At 47.5% G+C, this 23,566-nt stretch overlaps 1 protein-coding gene across 7 annotated transcripts in view; it reads right to left on the minus strand.

Annotated features, from left to right (window-relative positions):
• Tead1 (TEA domain transcription factor 1) overlaps window positions 1-23,566 on the minus strand; it is a 215,927-nt gene that overhangs the window by 129,252 nt on the left and 63,109 nt on the right. For all 7 annotated transcript variants that reach the window (XM_060367019.1, XM_021627815.2, XM_021627798.2 and 4 more), the window contains exon 2: window positions 14,217-14,472. In XM_060367019.1, coding sequence (XP_060223002.1) covers window positions 14,217-14,373 — 157 coding nt within the window. In that variant the 5' untranslated portion in view covers window positions 14,374-14,472. The remainder of the gene's footprint in view (window positions 1-14,216; window positions 14,473-23,566) is intronic.

The raw sequence follows: 23,566 nt of genomic DNA on the forward strand, positions 1-23,566 counted from the left end.
GTGACCTCAAAAGTTCTTAGCATAATTTAAGAATCAAATCCGACAAGCTCGTCGACAGATGGCTAATGATCTGTTAAAGGAGCACCATGCCGGGTGCAGTAGCACACATCTTTAATCCCAGCACTCAGGAGGCAGAGGCAGGCGGATCTGGGAGTTAAAGCCAGCCTGGTTTACACAAGTGAGTGTCAGGACAGCCAGAGCTGCACACAGAAAACCTGGCTCAAAAGAGAGAGGGAGGGAGAAAGGGAAAGAGAGAGAGACAGAGAGAGACAGAGAGAGAGAGAGAAGACCTAGAGATCCAGCCCGGCCTATAAGACTGAGGAAGGTTCAGAGAGCAAGTGTCTTTTTTTAAAGACTTGTTTTTATTTTATGTGTGCGTGGGAGAACCTGCACATGTATGCATATGCACCAAAAGCACACTTGCTGCTGTGGATGCCAAGCCTCTGATCCCTCTCCAAGCAGAGAGGTAGTTGTGAGTGGGTGCTGGGAACTGAACCCAGGTCCTCTGCACATGCAGCTCATGTTATCAACTGCTCAGCCATCTCCCAGCCCTGGATGGGGTATTTATTTTTACAAGGCCTTGAAAGTCCTGTGGAGTTCAGCAAGCAAGAGAACAAGATGGGGGGTGTCCTCAGATCCAGGAAAATTCATTCTCCTTCTCCCACTATTACATGGAACCAATCTATCTGAGCAGATAGCGGAGTGGGGACACTAGACTCCTGGGACAACAAAGAGATCAGAACGGCGATTCTGGACCCAAACTGTGCCTTGTACCTTAGCTAGAACAATAACCACTATATAATCCTAGGCAATTTGTTAGACTGTTCTGGACCGTGATAATGTTTCAGGCTGCAACTACTTTAGAGGTATGAGGTCCCTATCCAGACATTACCATGCCCTCAATCTCTTCTCAGGGGGAAAAAAGGCCAAGCTTTCCTAAGAAGTCATATGTTATATGTATTATGAAAATAATGATAGAAACCATCTGTAAAAACTTCAGAGGCATAAATGTTAGGTATTTAGAACAGCACTTGACACAGTGCACACACAATAATAGTAATTAATGTTATCATTATTATTACCTCTAATACTTTGATTCCCTGTCATAACACCTGCCCTGTTCAGTCCAGGCCTTAGTGAGATACACATTTCCTTCACCACTTTCTTTTCTTTTCTTTTTTTTTTTTTGGTGGGGGGAGTTAGAGACGTGGGGTATTTCAAGACTGGTTCCAAACTCAAAGATCTGCCTGCCTCTGCCTCCCAAGTGCTGGGATTAATGGTGTGGTGGCCACGCCTGGCCATCCTAAGACATATTTCAAAGGGTCTCATCACTATGCCAGTGTCCATGGTTCCAGAGAAGCCTCTGCAGCTAGAAATGCTCATGGGTGCTGTCACAGGACATCCAGGCTGGCCCATGTGGGCACTTTACAACTCTAGTTACCAAAGTCACCTGATAGCAGCTTTCATAATCAACATCCCATCTCCACTCCAAGTTGTGTATCGGTGGAGCTTGCGAGCTGCATAAACATGAAATCTGATGCCTACTTGGACATGCTCAAGTGTTTAAGACCGCATCACTTTAGAGTATGCACGTCCTCCTCAGGCCATCACTGTACCCCAGAAATCACTCGGTGAGGTGATTATAAAGAGCTAGCTCTCCTAAGCTGTCATGGAAGCAACTGTGCTTGGAGAAGCATTCATTTGGGGACAGCTGCCAAAGCCATCTCAACACTGTAGTGAGTGAGAAACTCACAGGTGATGAGGACAGAAAGACTGAGGGGGGGGGGGGCCCACACACGACACACACACACAACCTCAACTTATAAACATAGCATAAATTTACTCATTTGCACTAGGCTCATCAATAACACGTCCTAAAAGAGAATTCTCTCTTCTATGTTGTCTAAAAGTTTCTCTGATGCTTGCAAAAAGAACAATGTTCTACAGAAAATTTTCAGGTACGGACTAGTTTCATAAAGAAAAGAAAAGAGAAAGAGAGATAGTCTCTGTCTCTTTCTCTCTCTCATTTTTGTTTTGAAACAGGGTCTCACTGTGTAGCTCTCACTATCCTAGGACTAACTAGGTAGACCAGGCTGGCTCCGAACTCACAGAGACCCACCGCCTCTGGCTCCTAATTACCAGATTAAAGGTGTGCACCAACTCCTGGCAAATTTTTGTTTTCAATAAACTTAAAGGCCCAGGCATCATGGCCATATCTTTGAGCACATCTTCTAGAAGGCCAAGGGGAAGAAAAAGGATATTAATACAAGAAGAAAAGTTGAAGAAATGACATCCACACGGGCTCCATTAAGTACAGATTTGACTTTGTGACTTGTCTGAAATGAAAGCGTTTAGGTAAGGGAAGGAGGGCAGACAGACTCCACAGAAGCACCAGGTCAATGAAACCCATCTGCAACGAACTATAATCTAATGAGTGATTAGAGTCAAGTGAGACTTCGAAACACGCCATAAGGTCCCTAGAGCATTTTCAAACGCTAAACACACCAAATGTGCCCAAAGGCAGGGCAAGCAGATCACTTGCCAGGAAGTGTTACAAAGAATAGAATGTCACCAGAAAAACTACTGGCATTTTAAAAAACAGACACTCCGCCAGGCACCCAAGAGTAAACCAGGTCTATTCTCTAGTGCAGGCTGAACAATAGCGAAGATTCCAGCTCGGCAGGAATCCAAGTCACTCTGATGACACCCAGCCTCCGAGCAGCGGAAGAATGGCTACCAGTGTTCCCCAGCCCACCCAGTCGGCAACTTTACCATAAGGCATACCTAACGCAGAATGCCACTTGCTGCTAGTCTGCGCAGCTGACTGACAGACCCAAGTGGCTGGGCACCTGTTTAACTAACTCCTGCACTCACGTCCTAAAAACCATCCTAAGAACACTCCGTTCTCTTCACCCCAGCACAGACCCGTGACCCCCTGTGCCCCAAGCTCTGTATCCCAGCCACCCTCCTGCCCTGGGACCCTGCAATGGCTGCCCAAAACAGGCCCCTGGGAACACCCTGCTACAGTGCACCCGGGCACTGTGGCTCCTTTTCTACTGTTTGCTGTTTTTCACAATTATCTTTAATGAGCAGTTCTTACTTGGAAGAAAAAAAATAAAGTTGATATAATTATCTCTTTTCCTCTAATTCCAAAAGTAACATATGTTCAGTATTTTTAAAACCCCATTAAAACCGAATCCTATAACAGAAGGAACACTGCAGTCCCATTTCCCCTCAGCAACCACTATGAGTATGTTGTAAGTGATTCCCTCTACTAAGTGGAATGATGTCAAAGACAGAACCTTTATTTATTAAAAATAACAGAAAAACAAAGGGTTACAAAGATTCTATATAAATGGTAATTTACACTTGTTGACAGATTTCAGTATCAATGGAATGGGGTACAAACAGATAAATTAGACCACACACTCTTCAGGTGAAATGCAAGTCATCACTAAGCAGGACCTGGGCTCTAGAAGAACGGTTTGGCAGAGGAAGGGAGGGGCCTGTATGCTTTCTCCCTTCTCTCAGAGGCTGCAGAGCCTCCTGCCTGTTATGGGGCTCCTCCCCTCTGCCCAACATCAGGCTCTACTTACTGGTCCTTCCCATCACATGTAACTCAGTCCATAAAAGTCTGCTCTATACATGCTCTACCTACCCTCTTCCTCTGCAGAAAGAAGAGCTCAGTCTAGTCCCTTCTTAACAGAGCAGAGCCTTCTGACAGGCCCCAGGCCAGTTCTGCTGGAAGCATGTTTTCACACACGGCTGCATTCTCTCCATACACCGCTGAGTAGGGAGTACCCTGGCTTTCTTGCCTCCATTCGTCTGATGACAACTGGCCCAAGGAGACCTCACGAGTCCATGTGGTGTGAGACGAAACAAAGGAAGCATGCCTTCTGACCGTGAAGTCCCTTCTGATGTTTTCATGCTACTGAAATCTATCAAGCTCTTCCTACTCAGAGCTGAGGGGTCACTACAGTCCCCCAGGAAGGGTTATTCAGGGAGCTTGTTTACAAATATGCTCTGTACTTCTTCTGGGTGGCAGTTAGCCAACCCAACCCAACCCAACATAGATCACTCATGGCCTGGATGCTCCTATTCCTTCTCTCTATGGCCACAGCTCACAGTCAAACAATCTGGCAAACTAGTGGCCATTAGTTCAGAACTTGAATCTTCCCGTCTACTCAGGAGCCTGTAATCCTGTCTCTCATACTCAGCAGGCTCCATCTGTCATGACGGGCCCCTGTTCTCCATCCCCCACCACACATACTAGCTCCTTCCCTGATGTAAGGCTATGGACAGACCCAAGATGTTCAATCATGCCAATGGCCTCCCCCAAAAGAAACAGATCTCCAAAGAATTCAATTCAAAATGGATTGCACAATATAGTTTGAACCATGAAACTTTTAAAGTAAGAAAACCAAGAAACTCTTGGCTAGGCACTAAGCATGACTGGCAGAAGGGAACGCTAATCCCAATGACAGCATGAAAACTGAGCTTCTGCTCTTTTGTTAAAAGTTTAACCCAACTGGGCATGGTGGCACACACATATAATCTTAGCAGTTGGGAGGTAGAGGCAAAAGAATCAGGAGTTCAAGGCCAGCCTCAAGCCAAATCCTGTCTTAAAAGAATACCCCACTCAATCCCTACTCAAGTTTACTCACCTCAAAGTTTTTGTTTGGATTTTGGGGTTCACCCATCCCACCCCAATGTAAACACAGCAACAACCAATAAATCTACAACATGGAGAAAATACATGTTAACCATGAGTCCCAAAAAGCACTGTATCTAGAACAGTCTACAAATGTCCAATTATAAGATGGAAAAAGCACCCAAAGTGATGTCACCACTGAGAAAGATGCATAACCCAAATGAGCACAGGAAAAGATAGCTTAGTAGTCACTAAGGAAATATAAATTAGGAATGCAGGAGCTATTGACCCACACTTTTTACAATGGATATGATAAACAGTAGAGTCAGGCAGTGGTGGTACATGCCTTTAGCACTTAGGAGGAGGCAGAGGCAAGCAAATCTGAGTTCTGAGTTCATGCCCAGCCTTCTCTAGAGAGTGAGTTCCAGGACATCCAGGGATACACAGAGAAACCCTGTTTGTTTTTTGTTTTGTTTTGCTTTGTTGGGGGGGGGGTGGATAGGAGGAAATGGTGGTGAAGGATGCAGAGAATGAAGGTGAAAATATGAAACAGAGCAGCCACCCTGGAAAACAGCTGGAGAGTTCAATATCCCCCTCCCCAGCTAGTTACAACTCAGAAAGAAATTCTCCCCACAGGCTCAAACAAAACTCCTAAAACAAATGTTTATAGAGTGGGGGTGGTGATAGGCTAGTCAACCTAGATACCCTCCAACATGTTTAACCATTTGAACCTAAGATGGTTCAATAGCTAAGAATGCCTGCTGTGTAAGCATGAGGACCTGAGTTCAAATCCCAGCACCCACATTAAATTCAAGGCATAGCAGCATGCACACCTGTGTGACTGTGCTTCAGGGGACACGGACAGGAGCCCGTTTAGGGTTTGCTAGCTCTAAGATCGAGGTTCATCAAGGGGATACTGCCTCAAGGAACTAAAGCAGAAAGCAATAAAAAAGAACATCTGTTATCTGGCTTTCAAATGTGCATATGTAAGTGCACACACCCACACATAGGTACAGATCACATCACATAAACACACAGAGGTTAAATGATTTGGGGTTCACACACACTGGGGGATGCTTCTTAATGGTAAAAAGGGATGAACTATTGATATGATCATAAAACTTGATCGTCTCCAGGACTAAATGGAGCTGAATGGAAAAAAAAAAAACTGTATCACTGTCAAATGACAACACACAGCACATGCATGATTCCACTAATAAGGAGCAATCCAGGGTCCCCTGTAGTGTTGGAACTACCTGTGTTCTGACTGATGGAGCAAAAGACCCTGGACACAACCTAATGACCCTGACCGCACACGCATGCGTGCACGCATAGCTGGGAAACTCTAAGCAAGATCCATGGATTGTGCTGATGTAATATCCTGACTGTGGTATCACAATTGTGCAAAATCTAACCACTGGGGGAAATGGGCAAAAGGCACACAAAGAAACCCGTTGTGAGTTATTACTTACAACTTCATGTGAATCTATAATTATCTCAATAAAATTTTCAATAACGAAAGAAAGTAATAGCCTCCAACTTCCCTTGGGCCCTTTGAGGTTTGGTTGGTAATTCTGCTCACCCTGTCTGTCTAGGCCCCATTCTCCTGCAGCTGTGCTAGGCCTGCTCCGATTCTCCACAGCCTATGGGCCAGCTCAGCCATGTGGCCTTAATCACTGTCAGCAGTCAATTCCTCCATTGTGCATGGGAACAGAAGAAGCCCCACCCTTTAGAGTCCTCTCTGGCTTCTGCTCCATCAAAATCACCCTCTCCTCACACACTCCTCTCCCTAGCTCATCGTGCGGCCTAGCCTGTCCCTGCCCTAAAAGTTAGTCTTCTCTTGACTTGACAACCATCCAAGGTATCATGTCTCTCTCCACATAAAGGCCACCACCTCACCTCACCCCAGAGCCTGTGGCATGACCACTAGTGTGATGGGTTAAAAGCAGGCCGAGTGGAGAAGTCACCTCAGCAATGTGAGGAGATCAGGAGTCACTATCCTCACCTGGTGCTTTTACCAACTTGCAAGAGTGAACTGAGGCCCAGCCCTCTGCTTCTCAAACCCGGATGACCACCTAATACACCCAAATGCTCAGAGCACACAGACAGAGACTCTGAATATTTGTTCCTTCCCTCCCTCTTTCTCCTTTCCTTTTCCCTCAAGCTTTTGCTGCTGATAATCAGAGTCAGAGCCATGGACCTATTCCTTTATTTCTTTAAAAAAAAAAAAAAAAAAAAAAGGCAGTCTTGGGGCATGGCTCCACAGAGTGCTTGCCCAGCATGCACAAGGTTCCAGCCACAGCACTGCACACACTAGGATTGGCATTCCAGTCATGCAATCCCAGCACTAAGGAGGTAACAAGCGAAGGGAAGAGAAGCTTGAGGACATGCCCCTGGGCAGATCAGAAAGAAATGAGCAGTACAGAACCCTTGAGAAGCAAACTATTTTTTCTCCCAACTCTAAACATCTCATTTAAAATCTAGGCCAGGGGCCTACAAGATAATTCAGTAGGTAAAAGTGCTTGCCCTCACCCCAGCCTGAAGACCTGAGCTTGGATAACAGGAACCCCTGTGGTGGAAGGGGAGAACTGACTGCCACAGTTCCATTCAGAGCGTAATAATGTTTTTTAACCCGCACCAGTTTTGGTCTTGCTAAAGTGCTAGCCTGGCAGCACAGGCTGCTGCCACCACTCCTGGAGCATGCGGGTGCATCCCTGACCTGAGCTCTAGGCCTGAGCTTCTAACTCCCCACAGGGCAGGCCCCACACCTGAGACATGATGCAAGGCACCTTATTCCCACCTCTCCCAAACCGGCCTCTCCTGTCTCCACTCCCCGTCTCATTTCATAGTCCACCTACCTCTCCATCATCCAGGAAAGTACAACCTCAACATAAGCGCATTCTTTCACAAACCACTTCCGGTCAGCCAGCTCTGTGGGTTCCACCTTGGAAACTTCCCCATCCGAAGGCCCACGCTCCAGCATCAGCACCCACGCCAACGGCACCTCACTTGCTTGCAGAAGTGGCTTTGTAACACACAGAACAGAGTGAAACATCACCGGCTTCCCTGTACTCAGAAGTGCCATGGTACAGTGCACTGCCCTCCACGATAAGGTAGCAAGTGCCCAGGTGGCACCCTCATTTCCCTGCTGAAAATCATGCCGTTCCATGATGAGCAGCCCTCCCCTTTCGTCCCACCATTCTAAACCCAGGCTCCACACACAAGTCATGAAGTCACATGTCAAGGTCTACGGCTATACCGCTCTGAACAAGACTGGTCTTGTGTGAAGTCACCTGCTATAGCTCTGCAGCTACCTACAAACATGCTTCACCATCTTTGGCAAGAAGGGATTTATAATCCAAGGAAAACCATTAAGTGGTTCTTTTCCCAAAATTTAAAGTTACAGCAGACAATTGTCTGTCTCTCTTTCTCACTTGCCCCACTCCTTTACTCTCAAAGATACATAGGGAAATTTCTGATCACTTTTCTCTCCCTCTCAGCAACAGGAAACTGTGTAGGAACAACATCCACTTCCACGGTGCATTTAGCTGTTTGTCAGTGACTGGCCTGGAAATGTCCACTCCACAACTTCTTTGCTGTGTAACCTTGAAAAATAACTTGACCTTGATGATAAACTCAAGCTTCCTTGACTACAAAATGGAGATTCCTATGTCACTGAGTTATTAGGGCTAAGTAAGAGAACACAGCTCTAAAGCAACTCAAACAGCTCAGCTGTTATTACTCCCTGTGTGCTGTCTCACTCATGGTCAGAACATGCTGCAGTCCTCGATGGATGATTTCTTTTTTTTTTTTTACAATGATGGGTGATTTCTAAGTCTGAGCCTTCTGCATCCCAGGTTGTCCACTGTCCACAACAAAGAGGCAGAAGAACTAGTGAATGACTTAGCAGTTTTTTCTTCTTCCTCCCTCATGGCCACACACCTCGGGAATAAACTTCTGCATGCTGGGCCCCCGCCCCCCACCCCCCATTATTTCCCAATCAAAATACTGATGACAGCAGCTAGTCTCCCAGAAACAAGCTGGGTCAAAATCCCCTATTACTCATCTGCAGCAAGGAGTCTAGAACTCCCTGGCTCCCCTTGTGTCCCTATTCAGATCAGAATTCCTTCCTAATCCTTCAATGAAGAATTGCCAACACAAGCTAAAAACACAAGAGCCCCTCTGCTTTTCTCTTTGCTCCCCATTTCAATGTACCATCTCTTCCCATTGAAGAGGTTCTCAGAGCACAAGCAACAAGCACTGAAGATACTCTGGCCTGTGGGACCCAACAATGAAGCCTGCAGGAAACACAGAGATCCCGTTTCCTGCCCATCTCAGGGCAAAGCTCTTTGTGTTTCATTGTCTAACTGGTCATCTTGAAGCAACAGATCAAAAGGAAAGAAAAGTCAAAGATGCCACAGGGTGCGCAGATAGAGAATTGGCAAGGGTGTTTAACTCTGGCCCCAGAACCAGTGACTGTAGGCATTGGAGTCTGGAATCACTTACATACCAGGGCCTCCAGGAGCTCCACAGACTCAGCCACCACCCTCAACCATGAGAGCAATTTGCTTGTGGAAGCACAGACAGCCCTGCCTCCTTAAACAGTTCTCAGGGCTGGGCAGCACCCAGGGACTAACAGCACTGGACCCGCCAGCTATTTGACTGGCACACAGTTGTATTCACCCATGTATACTCTGATGCCCCTAGTCAGATGACCATACTCACTAAAAAGCAAGCCCCTTCCTCTTGAAAAAGAGGCAAGCAGGAAATCCCAAATCTCATGACTGGCAAGGCACAGGTCAGCAATGAGGGAGAGGCACACATGCATCTTCTGTGTCCTCCTGAACTAGCCAGCTCTCCAGGACTGACCAGCAGGCCTAGCATCCCAGCAAGAAAAGCGCCCCTCACATACAGCTAGGAATATAGATCACTTGACAGAATCCTGTCTTGCAGGCATGAGATCCTGGGTCCAATACCAACCACAACAGAAAAAGTATCAACAACAATGTAAACAAAAATGGGGGAGGGGTATCTCCCTGCTTCCCATCCAGCTGTTCTCAAGAAAGAGGGTACAAGCATCTGCTCACAGAAGGAGAAAGCCATTGCCTACCAGTGGCTATGCCCAATCAGCCAGCAGCGCCCTAGGACACTAGAACCTTCCAGACATCTTCCTGGCCAGTACCGGGTCCAGCCTTGTGATCTGGGCCCTCCCTGCTGAGTTCTCTTCCTGCCAGCAGCAGACCAGGTGTCCTGGACTTTAGTAGCCAAGAACAGGCTTCAAAAGGCGGAGTGGAAGGTGACCATCTTCAAAGCGTCCTCAGACTTCCCAGAAATCTTTGGCACCCAGCCCTGACCTCAGGTCAGCTGCCGGCAAATGAACCTGTGACAGCTCCATGAGGGCAGGCACTCTGTGTCTGTCTGCGTCCCTGCCCTCATCCTGGCAACCCCAAGCATAAGGCTGGCAAACAGCTGGTGCTCAACAGTGATTTGATGGATTGATGTGCACTGGCTCCTACCAAGGAAGGCTGGAAAGCACAGTGGGTATGGCACAGGCTTCGGAGAGCTAGACAGACATGGACCTGAAGCCTTCCAGCCACCAACTACACACTGAGCGGCTCTCGCCACCCAGCCCCCTCCTTGCAGAACCTCAGGGTGCCCTTGGAATGTCAGCTGGATATAACGTATAAAGCCTTCAGTAGGACAAAGGCAGAAACTTCTGCTTTGTTTTCAGTTCCCAAACACTTTGTTCACACTCAACTGTATGTGAGATGCTCAAGCATGGTGGGCAGTCCCAGATCACAGTTGTTTCAGTTAATTTTTGTGACAATCCTCTGAAGTTGGACCTATTTAACACTCTCCTTTGCAGCTTCGGGCACTGAAACACAGAGAACTAAGGCAACTTGCCAGAAGCCTGAGACCTAAAAGAACTGGGCCAGGATTCGTATTAATTACACACTCTAAACTGCTAAAGTGCTGCACCTGTCTGCCTGTAGGGCCGACAATCACTGTAAACTAGTTTCTGTCCCAGCCTCTGTAGGATTCCAAAGACATCTGACCACACTACCAGACTTTGTTTTCAGTTACAGAGGAAACAGACACAGGTATTCCCATGGATCATTGTTTGTTTCTTCTTCTTTTGTGTGTGTGTGTGGGGGGGGGGGGGTGCTTGTTTTCAACTCTGGTGTACTCCCCTGAAAATCAATGTCAGACAAGCATGTTCATGCTCACTAACAATTTCCCTCCCATCCCATCCTCCTCCACAACCTACCAGAAAACGAAACACATAGCTATGAAAAAAAATGAAAGGCAGAGCTAAAGAGGAAGGCCTGTTCCTTTAGAGCAAAGTTAGAGGCAATCCTGAGAGCAAGTGCTGTATGTTAGGGCGAACAGAGCATGCCCACGCACAAGAGGCAGCTACATAGCCTCAGCTATGTCCAAGGTAGCAGAAAACTAAGCCACCTCTCTTCCATGGGATGAAAGCTTATCATAAGGAACTTTCTACTTCCTCTCCTGCCAACCATGATGAGAATCTCATTACCAAAATCACCTGATCTTCCTTCTTCCAATGTTTCGGGATAGGTGACATCACAAAGAAATCCACAAACCTTAGAAATAAGGGAATGGCATCCTCAAGGGAAACACACCAGCTGTTTCATTCGGATGTGACTTTGACTGACTTGCACAGATTCTCAGATACTTTCCGTGCATTTATCTTCAAAGCTCCTAGAGAAGGAGGATGTTCTCAGGGACTGCTGATTCCTGGTCTCGCTATGTTCAGATTCATGTATGTGAGAGCAAAAGCTTAATCACAAAGAGTGATTCTGGCCTCACACTGAGTCACATGACAATGTCCCCAATTGGCTGAGAGAGTACTGCGGAGAGTCAATTTTCTCTAATCTCTTAGTCTCTGGTGAGGCAGAGGCAGCTCCCAGGAAGGGAGATCCAGTCTCCACCTCCCCTAGCCCAGGAACTACCACACTTTCCTCCAAGAGAGCAAGAGGCATTCTATCATAAGGCACAAAGACAGGGAGCTGAGGAGAGCGTTTCTCCCTGGAGAGAACGGGATATTGTATGCCCAGTGCAGAAAACCCATCTCTTCCTCCCCAAGCAAGAAACAAACTCCTACAGGTTGTGTACTCTCTGCTGCCCTGGGAAACCCACAACCAGTTGTAGACTCTTTGTCCCCAGTAGGTCGTGATTCCTGAGGCTGCTCACTCAAAAGGGTTGCCTCCTTTTAAACCTGGCTGGCCACCAACACAGTGATCAGATAATGTTGACTTAAGGAAAAACACACCTATATTCAACAACAGACACAACTGGAAAGTACTGAGACCCAAGTTACCCTGATCATACAGACATGTCCCACAGCCAACCTCAGACTTGCCAGTGTCCAATCACCCTGCTGTGCTTGCTCCACACTCCAAAACCACAGTGTCCAACACGCCAAGTCCCCAAGGACCTGTGATGTCATTTATTTGACTATCTTTCCCAGGAGCCCAAGACTAGACTAACACCAAGAGCAAAAGTGACCAGGTTAGTTGCTGATTGATAGAACAAATCAAATCTGAAGCTTCCTATGGTTCAGTTCCCAGAAGGAGATCTTAACAAATCATTTCCACATTACAGCTGAGTTACAGGCAAAGTGTACGTGGTGGTCAACTCTTCACAAAGGAGACCTGGTCTCCCTACACAGCCCAGGCTGGCTGTGAGCGCTCACCTACCCTCCTGCCTTAGCCTCCTGAGTGTTGGAGTTTCAGGCGTAAACTGCTGAATCTGCCTTATGCCATTAATTTAGATTAGAACAATTTCTGAGCAAACGAGTGAGAGCTGCACAACACAATGGCCCAGAGCTACGCCTCACCACACACAACAAAGTCATTTTCAAATGAAAGGCGAGGAAGGGGAAGCCAGGGAAAGAAAGGACTCAGGACACCTGAGGCCTCGAAACTGTCCACCCACAGCAGCTGAGCAGTGTCAGCCCGACTTCACTATCCTAGATAAAAAGAGGATTCTCTGGCTACAGCAGAACTCACAAGAACATAAAACAAATGCCACAAGTTTGGGTTTTCACTCCCGGGTGCACGGCGGGCTGAGAGGCTCCGCGCCACAGAAAGCAAAAGTGTCTTTGTTTCCATTACATCATCCGTGGTGAAGGGGGAGGGCAGGCGGGGCACAGCTGGTGGCAGCTGTGCCACCATCTGCTTTCCCCTCAGCAGCCTTCGCTGGTCTGAGTACAGCCTCCTCCAGCTCCTGACGGAGAAGCGCGGGGTTAAAGGTGCAACACCCTATTACAGAAATAGTGGGAATTACTGAGGAATAAATCACTCCTCTGTTGAGTTAATAGCCCCGGGTAGTTGATGAGCCGGTGTTCGTGGAATTTATGCTGGTTGCATCTCTTTAGACTTGGTGACAACACAAACTCTGTCAACTCAATTAGACAAGCACTATGTACAGGCAGCCACCTGCCGTCTGCTTCCCTGAAGGTAGGTAGCCAAAAACGGCAAGCCTGCAGCTGGGAGCATTCTGGGGAGGAAGAGAGAATGTCCCATCCCTGTGGAGGCAAGCCTCTGACTGGCTAGAGGCACGGACACACGCTGCTGCTCCTGCTGCTGTTGGCATCCGGACCCCTGTGGAAAGCTGGGCTTGCCTTCCACACCCTCATCCAGCTTCCTTCAGAACCTAGCCACAGGACACTCCCCGGGGCAGGGGAAGCTGGCGGCTGGGGTACACACATGCATGAGGGAAAGGGGGCAGTGTGGGCGGGGACACCGGATGAAAGCAGCGGCTCAACCAGCCATTCAACTTCAAGTCTCAAGCAAGAATCGAAACAGGCTGATCAAGCCCACACGTGTGCTCTATCTGAGCAGCACAGGTAGTTGCTGAGGCAGGAGGATTTCAGTATTATTTTAGAGGGGCACTGTATTGAGACAGGGCCTCATGGTGTCCAGACCGACCAAAATTCTCTGTGTAGTGGAGGAAGGAAGACCCTGGACTTCTGGTCTACCCGCCTCTTACTCCTGAGTGCTGGGATTTCAGGGCCTGCACAACCATGCCTAGTTTCCCAGGTGCTGTGAATTAAATGTAGGGATTTGTGCTGTTAGGCACGCAGTCTACCAACTGAGCCACATCCCCAGACAGTAAGAAGAACAGATTTCATACACACATCCAAATCACAGGCTCCTCCTGTACGGGTGGAAAGGATGCAGGAGACGTGGTCCCATTCCTGAGGGCAGCTACGCAGAGCTAAGTGGCGATGCTCCAATGAGATAAGGGCGTGTGCTGAAGAACCTGTCCCCTCCTGCAAGTATGCCACCGTGGCACCTGGAGCCTGAGGGCGTCTGCCAGGAGGCATGTCAAGCACAAAGAAAGAGAAAATCCCAAAGGATGATATCCCATGATCCCTTATCAACACTCCTCTGCGGTGGAGCCGTGGTCTCGGGGATAGCCAACTGTCATTCTTTAAAGAGCATCCAGAGCTGGCTTCGGAGAACACACACGTACAAATAACACGCACATGCACCCTGGCAGGCTGCAGTCCCTGAAAGGAATGTTCCAGGCCACTTACCATACATTTTGCCTTCGTCTGATAAGATGATTTTCCTCCTCCCACAGGGCGGGTAGATAGCCAGGGCCTCCTGGAAACTCTGCTCGATGTCAGGACTCCAGACCCCCTCTGCATCATTGTCAATCGGCTTATCTGCCGAGTCGCTCATCCTTTCCATGTTTTCGGCAGGGCTCTCGCTGCCGCTCCAGCTGCTGGGCTCAATTTTGGCGGTTGGTTTTTCCAAGCCGAAGCCTGGAGCCTTTTCAAGAAAACAAACCTAAAAGAGAAATCATAAAACAGTGTATGGGTGGGGTCACCTTGAGCACGTTGCTCCTACAAGGGGTACTGTAGGTCCCTGGGTCGCTAGTGTTGCGTGGACAGTAACTCCCCGGAGAGAATACGGAATTCTGAGATCCCAGGTGGTTTTGTTCACTGTGTGTCCTGTTAAGTACCCTACAAAAACACTAATGGCCTACTGAAGCTGGGTAATCTCCCCAGATGAGAGGAAATTCTCAGCAATGATGGCGTTCACTCAGAGCTACACATCTTTCTGCGAGGCTCACAGAAGAACCTCTTACTGAGTGCCTGTACCCTACAAGCAGCACGGTGCTCAGGGGTAGTCAAGTCGCCATAGCGGAACGAGTTTATGAGACAATAACGTAAAATGACGTTGGCTTCACTCTAGAAATTGATACCATGAGGGAAATGTCAAACCATTCCAATGAAAATCATCAAGATGTAAGAATCGGGGACAGAAGAAATGAGATTTAGTGCTGCAGTTGCTCATCCAACTGAGTCAGCGATGCCAGCCCACCTAGACCCAGAGCACTGATCTTCGGGGCTCCTAGTCAGGTCACTAGGTTGGGGACCTAAACTCTAACCCTGAATGAAGCAGAGACCAGTCCTGTCCACTCCTATACCTGTCACTCTAATGGAAATGTCCCTATCCACATGGGGCAGCAGCTGGTCCTATAGCATATCGGAATTCCTGATCACATGGAAAGTGTGATCCTTAATTTTTCTGGGCACTGAAGATAAGAAAACCAGAAGAAATCTTTCTCCAAAATGTAAATTCATTCCCTTTCAATTATACACGCCCCCTAGAGTCACAAGGGGATAAGCTTTCTAAACAAATGTCACACAGGCTTGACACCGAGGTGAAAATGATCTAATCCAGTACTCCCTGCTGGCCGCACACTAACATATCAATATGGCTTTGTGAAAACCACATCAGATCATTAATGCAAAGGGCTCCCCAAAAGAGGAGGGAGGTCTGCTCCTGAAGAATGATGGGAAATGGATCCCAGCGTACCTGAGCAAGGCAGGATTCGTGTGATCACTGCTGCTCCCCCTACATCCCTGCAGTATCTCAACACAAGAAACAAGAGAAAAACATGTCCACGTTCCAGGGCACTGCCAGCTGAGAAAACTGAGCTCCTTCCCTGCCTCTCACCTGTTCCCCCGAGCCCTTGGATCTCCATAGACCCTGGGCACAGAAACTCTGACTACTGCACAATCGGTGGTCTAACTGATAGTTAGCTTTGGACTCCTCACCTTGACTTTCTTCAACCTGGCATCATGTGCATTAAAAAAAAAAAAAAAGAAAAAAAGAAAAAATTAGCGTGCTTGCTTTTAATTGTTACCGCTAAACAGGTCAGCAAGATACTGACAGCCCCTTACCAACACACATATGCTTACACGGGACTTCAAAATGTGCTAATGTCAAGGTATAAATTATGAAACAAGAAAGGGTTCTGTGACTGACCCCAAGATGAACTCTGTGTGCCCTCCTCACGGGCCTTTTGAATTTTTAAGTGATTACATTTTGGGTTGGGATCTGAGAGTGCTATAAAATTGAGCTAAGTTTAACCACCCCAGTGATTGCTTACTGGAGAAGTTACGAGAATAGGAGGGACGCTTTGATAGTGGCTAGCCTCATTCTCAACAAACAAAACAGTGCACACATATATAAAACGGTAAGGCCAAGCCAGGAGAGAACACAGTGAGATGAATTCACTCAAAGAAGCTGCATCTAAAGATACATAGTAGACATGTGGGTACTCAATCAGTATAGCTAAGGGATGGAATTCAGTGGAATGAGGGCTGAGGGGCCTGACCTTCCTAGGCCTGAGAAGAAGGTTCTTGTGCAACTGGAAGTATAGTCTCCAGGAGAAAACACAGCAAGCAACAACCCCCACCCAAAATCTCAAGACCATCTTATCAGGCAGTCACACAGGCCATGTGGGAACATCACACCAGTGGGAAGACGCTCACTGGCTCCTGACAGCACCTCCCACTTCCACGCTGCTATGCTGAAGCTGCTCAGCCAGCTAGGTGGCTTCCATATCCTCACTTGACTTTATCCATCTATCCATCCTTTAGATCAGCCTCTCCTCAAAGACCCATTTCCTGTGGCCTGACCAGCCTTTGGGATCCTTATGGACTTTCTGCTCATCCCTCCTCAATGCATCTGTAACCCCAAGGGAGGGGTCAGCTCCACTCTGAGATGCTTAAAAGAAGACTCCCATGGCCATGAGAGCCTGTCCACCAAGGATGGCCTCCCTCAGAAGAAAGCATCAGAGTCCTGCAGACAACGAAGTGGCTTCTAAGGCTAAGAGTCACACACATTAATGGATCTACCAACCCAGGAAGCACAAACATGGCTCTAAGCACTTCCATGTTTTGATTCATTTGCAGCAAAGGGAAGAACTTCATAATTAGGCTCTTGCGATTTTGTTCTACTAGAGCTCAGTCGGATGGGGTTGCCGCCTCTCTCTGGACACGAAGCAGCAGACAGTCCCAGAAAACACCAGACACAAAATCCAGAGCTACTCAGGCTCTTTTTACAACTCCACTGTAAGATGAGTCCCTGTATGGGCAGAGAGTTTCAGATCACAAGGCTGGTGGGGCTGGCTGAGAAAACTCCCCATACTAGATACCAAAATAACATCTCTGGCATTCCACTCCTCAGCTCCAAAGCCACCTCATCCTGGAAACTGTCCTTGTCGCTCTGGTGACTCTGAGAGTATCAGTCACACTTTACGAGCATCCTACATATGTAGAGCTGGTTACTGCTCAATCTTCCTTGATTTGAGTACATACCAAAAAGCACCTGCTTATTAGCACCATCAAGAGCCAATCAAGTCAACCACAGTGGCACACGCCTGTCACCTCAGCACTCTGGAGGTGGGGCTGGGAGGATCCTGAAATGAAGTCAAACCTGGGCTATACAGTGAGACCTCATCTCAGTCACCACCACCCTCATTAAGATCCCCACCACAGAAGAATTTAACAGGCTTTCTGCAGAGCTACTATCTTCCCCTCCCCACACATCTTTTGACTGTGAAAGTCCAGTTTCCCTCAACTCAGAATGAAGATCTCTCTCTCTCCCTCCTTTCCCTCCGTGTGTGTGTGTGTGTGTGTGTGTGTGTGTGTGTGTGACATTCAAATTAGGATCTGGATTCCAAACTAGACTCACTTACAAGCCATGTAACTCAAACTAAACTAGTTAATTTTTTAAAGCTAATTTTCACTTGCACATGAAGATACTAAATTCTACCCTAATGCAGAAAACCAATGGGGGTGGGGGGAAAGCAACTGCAGCATGCCTGCCATGAGATTAAGTGAGATAAGAGTAAGAATTCTGTCATCTGAAAAACCACGTGCCCTTGATCACTGATGATGCAGTCTGTCCTCTCTAGACAACAGCACACCCTGATGCCAAAATACCTATAAGAAACAAAAGAGCGGAGGAATAAAAGCACATCCCCCTGAAAGCTCACTTAAAAGTAAAATGAATTTACAAAGGGTTTGCATCTTAAAAGGCTTCAGAAGGGGTGGAGAGATGGCTCAGTGGATAAGAGCACTGGCTGCTCTTCCAAAGGACCTGAGTTCAATTCCCAGCACCCACATGGCAGCTCCCAACTATCTATCTGTAACTCCAGTTCCAAAGAGAGCTGACACGCTCACACCAATTCACATAAAACAAAGTTAAATAAATTAAGGGGGAAAAAGGCTTCAGAAGATCAAAGATATATTTCAGATTGTTGACAACTAATTTCCTAATATCCACCTAAGTTCACTTTCTCACAAATTATAGTTTTCATATTATTCTAGGCAAGGTGATTTAGTGTCTCCAAGGAAAGACTGCTGAAATGAACAAAACCCCTGTAAGTTTTATATAATATAGTTCAAAGGACCTCAGTTTCCATCATGAAGACCAACAAGCAGTAGGCCCCTCATCTCCCGAAATTTCCTAGCCCATGATAGTCAAAACACAGCTGTTCCGAATAACCCAAGCGGCCTGCTAACTGGCTAGACATCCGCCCTCCCACCAGAAACATTCCTTTCCCAGAACCCACCAACACTTCAAGAAGAGTCATAAGAGCATGGGGGAGGTGTCACAAGCACACTTGACCTACAGCAGCCTATTCTAGGAGTCTCGGGACAGAGGGAGAGAAGAGCAAAGGCAGGCAGTGCTGACACTAGCTCCACTCCCCACAGGGTTGACAGGTGACAAGAGAAGATGCTATTACCTCACAAATTTCCACGAGGCCCTCACCATGTAAACACCTTAGCCCCTCATTAAAATTAGCCTTCGTGGTTAATAAAACATCACTGCGCATGAGGGTCAAACAGATCCATAAACCCTGTTTGAGCCAAGGCTTAACTGTCTATGAAAACATAGGAAAGGAGCCAGTCTGAGAGTTGGACTGAGGTGGTTAAGTACTCAGGACCACATCCCATGTGCCTCAGTGTCCATCCACCGTTAGCCATGAAGGAGGCCAATTCACGCACCCATCCACCATCTTGTATTCCTACAGACAGTGCCTATAACAGAGCTGTGTGTTCGGCACCCCTTAACTGCACCCCTGTGTACCTGACAGACAGGACCATCATGTTCACCATAACATCTTCACTCCCATGATGACTTAGCACCTGATACAGAAACAGCCAATAAAGAAGTGAACATCACCCAGATGACATGAGGATGCTTTGATAACATGACAACTCACCCCCCAAACTCATGCTAACCCAATGACCACTAAATAGTAAGTTCTTCAAGAAGCCATCCTGGCGATGGGATGAGCTTGGTGGTGGGGTGCTTGAAAAGCATGTGTGAGGTCCTGGGGTCATCCACAAAAAGAAAATGAGGGGTGAGGTGGGGTTGAAGGAGTCACCATTTTAGAAACATGTCAAAGGAAACACCAGCCAGACAGAGTGTGGACAGTCCCACTTCTTATCTACCAGCCATTATTATTGACACTAGTGGTTATGTGCAAGAGAAAAAGGTCTTGATCCTAAGAGGAAAGCTGCTTTCATCATGAACCTTAGTCAAAGGAACTTCTAACATTCTCTAGTTTCCTTTTCTCTGGACTGCTAGAGAAGAGGGAGAAGCAGAAGACAAAGCTATAAGGAAATCGGGAGAGGAGCAAAGTAATGTAAAGACCAGGTAGCTCAAGTCCCAGAAAAAAATTCAGAGGGAGAGGAACTGGCAAGGCCAGTGAGAACAAGTGGGGAAGCAGGGGGTGGGCAGGAGCAGAGTTAATAAGCAAAGATCTTCACTAGCTCAAGAGGTGCCAGAAGCAGGAGCCACTGAGGGGGGGGTGACATGGGAAAGGGAATAATCACACTGAGAGCTATTTACAGCACTCAGCCTGACCATAGGCAATAGGACGGCTTGAAGGTCACAGTGATCTTCACAAAAGCCCAGGTGTAAGAAAAAGGCTGTACTCCCTATTAAACAACAACAACTGGGACGCCCAGGAACTTTCCTTCCAGTACAAGCCCACAGCTTCCCAGGGATCCCAGGTGAAGAACAGGGACAAAGATTTTGTCTGAAGGCCCTTTCATCACTGCTCCACCCCTGGGCATTATCCCCACCTTGGGAGGTCTAGAAATGGAAGTTGCCCAAAGTCACGAGCTTCACAGAGTCTGAGTCTCTTGTCCAGATGGGGTACATTCCATAGGTGTATCAGACTTGCTTGCATCCGTCCTCTGTAGGCGGAAGGACGGCAGTGCTGCGTTCCCAGCCCTGTCCACAGCTGACATCACCACGCACTCTCTAATTAATTCCTAATGAACAGTGATGACACTGACTCACCTCCCTGGGCAGTTGGGAGGAATTTTGGGCACTAATGACAGTTAATTGCTTTTGCATATGTAAAGTGGGGCATGTAATTATTTTCCTATCATTTCAGACACTCACAAACCTTGCTAACGAGTGGCCTAATCACGTGAGGCTCACCAACCAGAGGGGTGGAACTAAAGATTATGTGTAATTGCCGGAGACGGAAGAACTCTCTAGAATGCAGACTCGGAAGCAATGTCTGCCACACAACCGGGTTGCCTCGTTAGGTGTCATGGTCTCCAAATGTGAACAGGTTCCCTCTGGAAGAGCAGCCAGTGCTACTCCTTTCAAACGCCTCCTTCCTTTCAACAGAACCCTACCCACATGCCAGGACCTCTTCACCAGCCCACTGTTCCTGAGCACTCCAAATCAAGCCTTGCAATTACCACTCTAAAATACTCTATTCCCAGTTCCACCAGGCCTGAGAACATGCCCAGGTGACAGCTCAAGAAAACCTCTGATGACTTCCTATGATACAGCTCTCAACACACTGTTATCAGTCCCTAAAGAAATGGTCTTCTCCATTTCATGAACCACAGAGGACAGCAATCATGTCCTTTCCTAACACCCACCCCCATCCAAGGTGACCACAGTTCTCCTTCATCTGTGAATTCCTCAAAACAAGATGCGGCCACCTGCCCAGTACAGCGCAGACTATCTCACCCAGCCTCTCCACTCAAAAACCTGATGTAAAAACACAGTAAACCCAACACAATGCAGTCCGCAGGCTGCGGCCAGAACCTCCAGTGAGAGTTAACACGGACAGTCAACTTGATGGGATCTAGCTCACCTAGAAGAGAGGTGACAGACTCTCTAGACTGGAGCCCCACACTAAATGTGGTGGCCCATCCATGGGCTGGGGTCCTGGACAGAGTAAAAAGAAGGAAGGTGAACACATAGATTTGTTACTCTCTGTTTCCTGCCTGCAGACCTGACAAGAGCAGCTGCCTTGAATTCCTGACAGGGTGCTTTCCTGGCCAGGGTGGACAAACGCCTTGAAATGCGAGCCATAAAAAAAACCCTTCCTCCCACAAGGTGTTTCTGCTAGCTCCATTGCCACATCCACAGAAGCACAATGAACACGCCCAGCTAAACAATTATCCTGGAAAAACACACTTCAACACAGATCTAGATCTTCTTTCTAGCTCCAAGAAAAGACCACAGTAAGATTTCACCCACATGGCCATCAGGGCATCCAGAGAACTTGTGACCTTGCCCAGAGTGCCTAGTGAATTCCAACAGGTCAAATGAACAAACGCATGTAGACAAGTCAACCATAGTATATGTTAAAAATAACACCAGAAGATTAACAAGTCTCAGGCAGTACCGTATACATAACCATAAACCCAATTGCTCAGAAAGGCTAGCTCAGAAAGAGCTGGAGAGATGCTCAGCCATTAAGGGCAGGTGGTGCTCATGCAGAGAACCAGAGTCCAGTTCTCAACATCCATGTCGGGCAGCTCACAACCACCTGTAACTCCAGCTCTGGGAAATCTTACATCATCTTTTCCATTCCAGGGCACCTACACTCATAATTGCACATTCCCACACAGAGATACTCATGGTTTGTTTTGTTTTGTTTAAATCTGAGAGCAAACAATTCCTCTTGTTTTACTTTTCTACTGTTATTGTATGAGTGTTGGTGCTGTGTCTGCATGTATGTATGTGCACACCTGGAACGCGCATGCCGAGCACCCACAGAAGAGTGCCAGACCCCCTAAAAGTGAAGTTACCAACAGTTGTAAGCCAACATGACGAAACTGAACCTGAGCCCTCTGGAAGAGCAGCTGGTGCTCACAGCTGATTAACCATCTAGCCTGTCAGCTCACACATAAAGACACACCAGATAAACATGTACACTGTGTTTGGCTAAACCCTGTACAAACCATCTCTCTACCTCAGCAGCTGATACTTGAAGACATACCAGATAAACATGTGTACTGTGTTCAGCTAAACCCTGTACAGAACCAGCATTTCCAAAGGGCCCACCTTCAAGCTGGCAGTGATGCCTGTGAGTGAGCACCATAACAAGGGACGCTGGCTCCCTCTGTCCATAGGTAAAGAAAGGCCTCGGGAATCAACCCGATTACAAAACAGACCCAGTGTCACTGATTGCTGGCAGCGGACTTAATGATACGTTGGCTCTGGGCTCACACCAGAGCCTAGCAGCTGACTTGTCCTAACGTGGCTCCCCTTGGTGATTTGGAAAGCCCACTCCCTGCATTAGAACTATCACTCCCACTGCATGTGGGGAAAATCGCCCCTGCCTTCCTCTCCGGCTGCTGGGACTCACACACTTCTCTTTTTTTTCTGGGCTTCCATCAGTACTGAGAGCTTTGATGCACATTCTACAGGGAACTGAAATGGGAACGGAAAGCCACAGCCCGCCTCTCATTAGGCCGTAAGTTGGACAACAAGGAAACCTTGAATCAAGGTGGCATTTTGAGCTGTTAAACTAAGGGGCCGAAGGAGCCGAAGCCCTACTCTGGCTCACCTACCACAAACACTGGCATCAAATCTTCTCTGAAGACCCGGAGGATCTCCCAGCACTTGTATCGGAACATCCAAAATCTAGGCTCCACCAAAGGGAGAAACAACCCTGCCAACAGGCTAAGGTAATCAAAAACAATCTGCCACAACACACTCTTCTTTCACCTTCCCAACAAACAGGGCCAGAAATCAAACCACCACTTCCTTGAGACTGTTTCTAAAGGACAGGAGCAGACATCCGGACAGCTAACCTAAATCATGCTTGGGTTCCGTTTGAGTCCCGAACCTGACCCCTAAACACCTAGGGCACAGAAACTGATACTGTGTGATCGAGGACCTAGGGCAGTGGCCATTAGGACGCACACACACAATCCCCAGGCTGGATAAAGCAGTGTGTAAAACTCACCTGGTATAACAAATCTATACTCAGCCAATTCTGAAGCCCAAAGCCGAACAGCTTACAATGGCCTATATTCAAACTCCCACACTAGGCACCGTGGCACAGCCTGTAACCCGGCATACAGGAGGCTGGGGCCAGAGAATCCTGCGTTAGAGGTCAGTCTGGGTCACTCATCAAGTTTGAGGCCAGCTTGGGTTACACATTAAGTCCATGTCACCAAGATATACAAAACAGTGTAGTATCTCAAGAGTCCAGAAACAACCCTACATGTGTTTGCACTTGGTCTGTGACAAGGGAAACACTGTGTTGACTTTGGTAAAGGACAGCTTTGTGAATAAATGAAAAAGGGTG

This window comes from Meriones unguiculatus, chromosome 14 (assembly GCF_030254825.1).
Source record: "Meriones unguiculatus strain TT.TT164.6M chromosome 14, Bangor_MerUng_6.1, whole genome shotgun sequence".
In the NCBI taxonomy this organism is placed as follows: Eukaryota; Metazoa; Chordata; class Mammalia; order Rodentia; family Muridae; genus Meriones; species Meriones unguiculatus.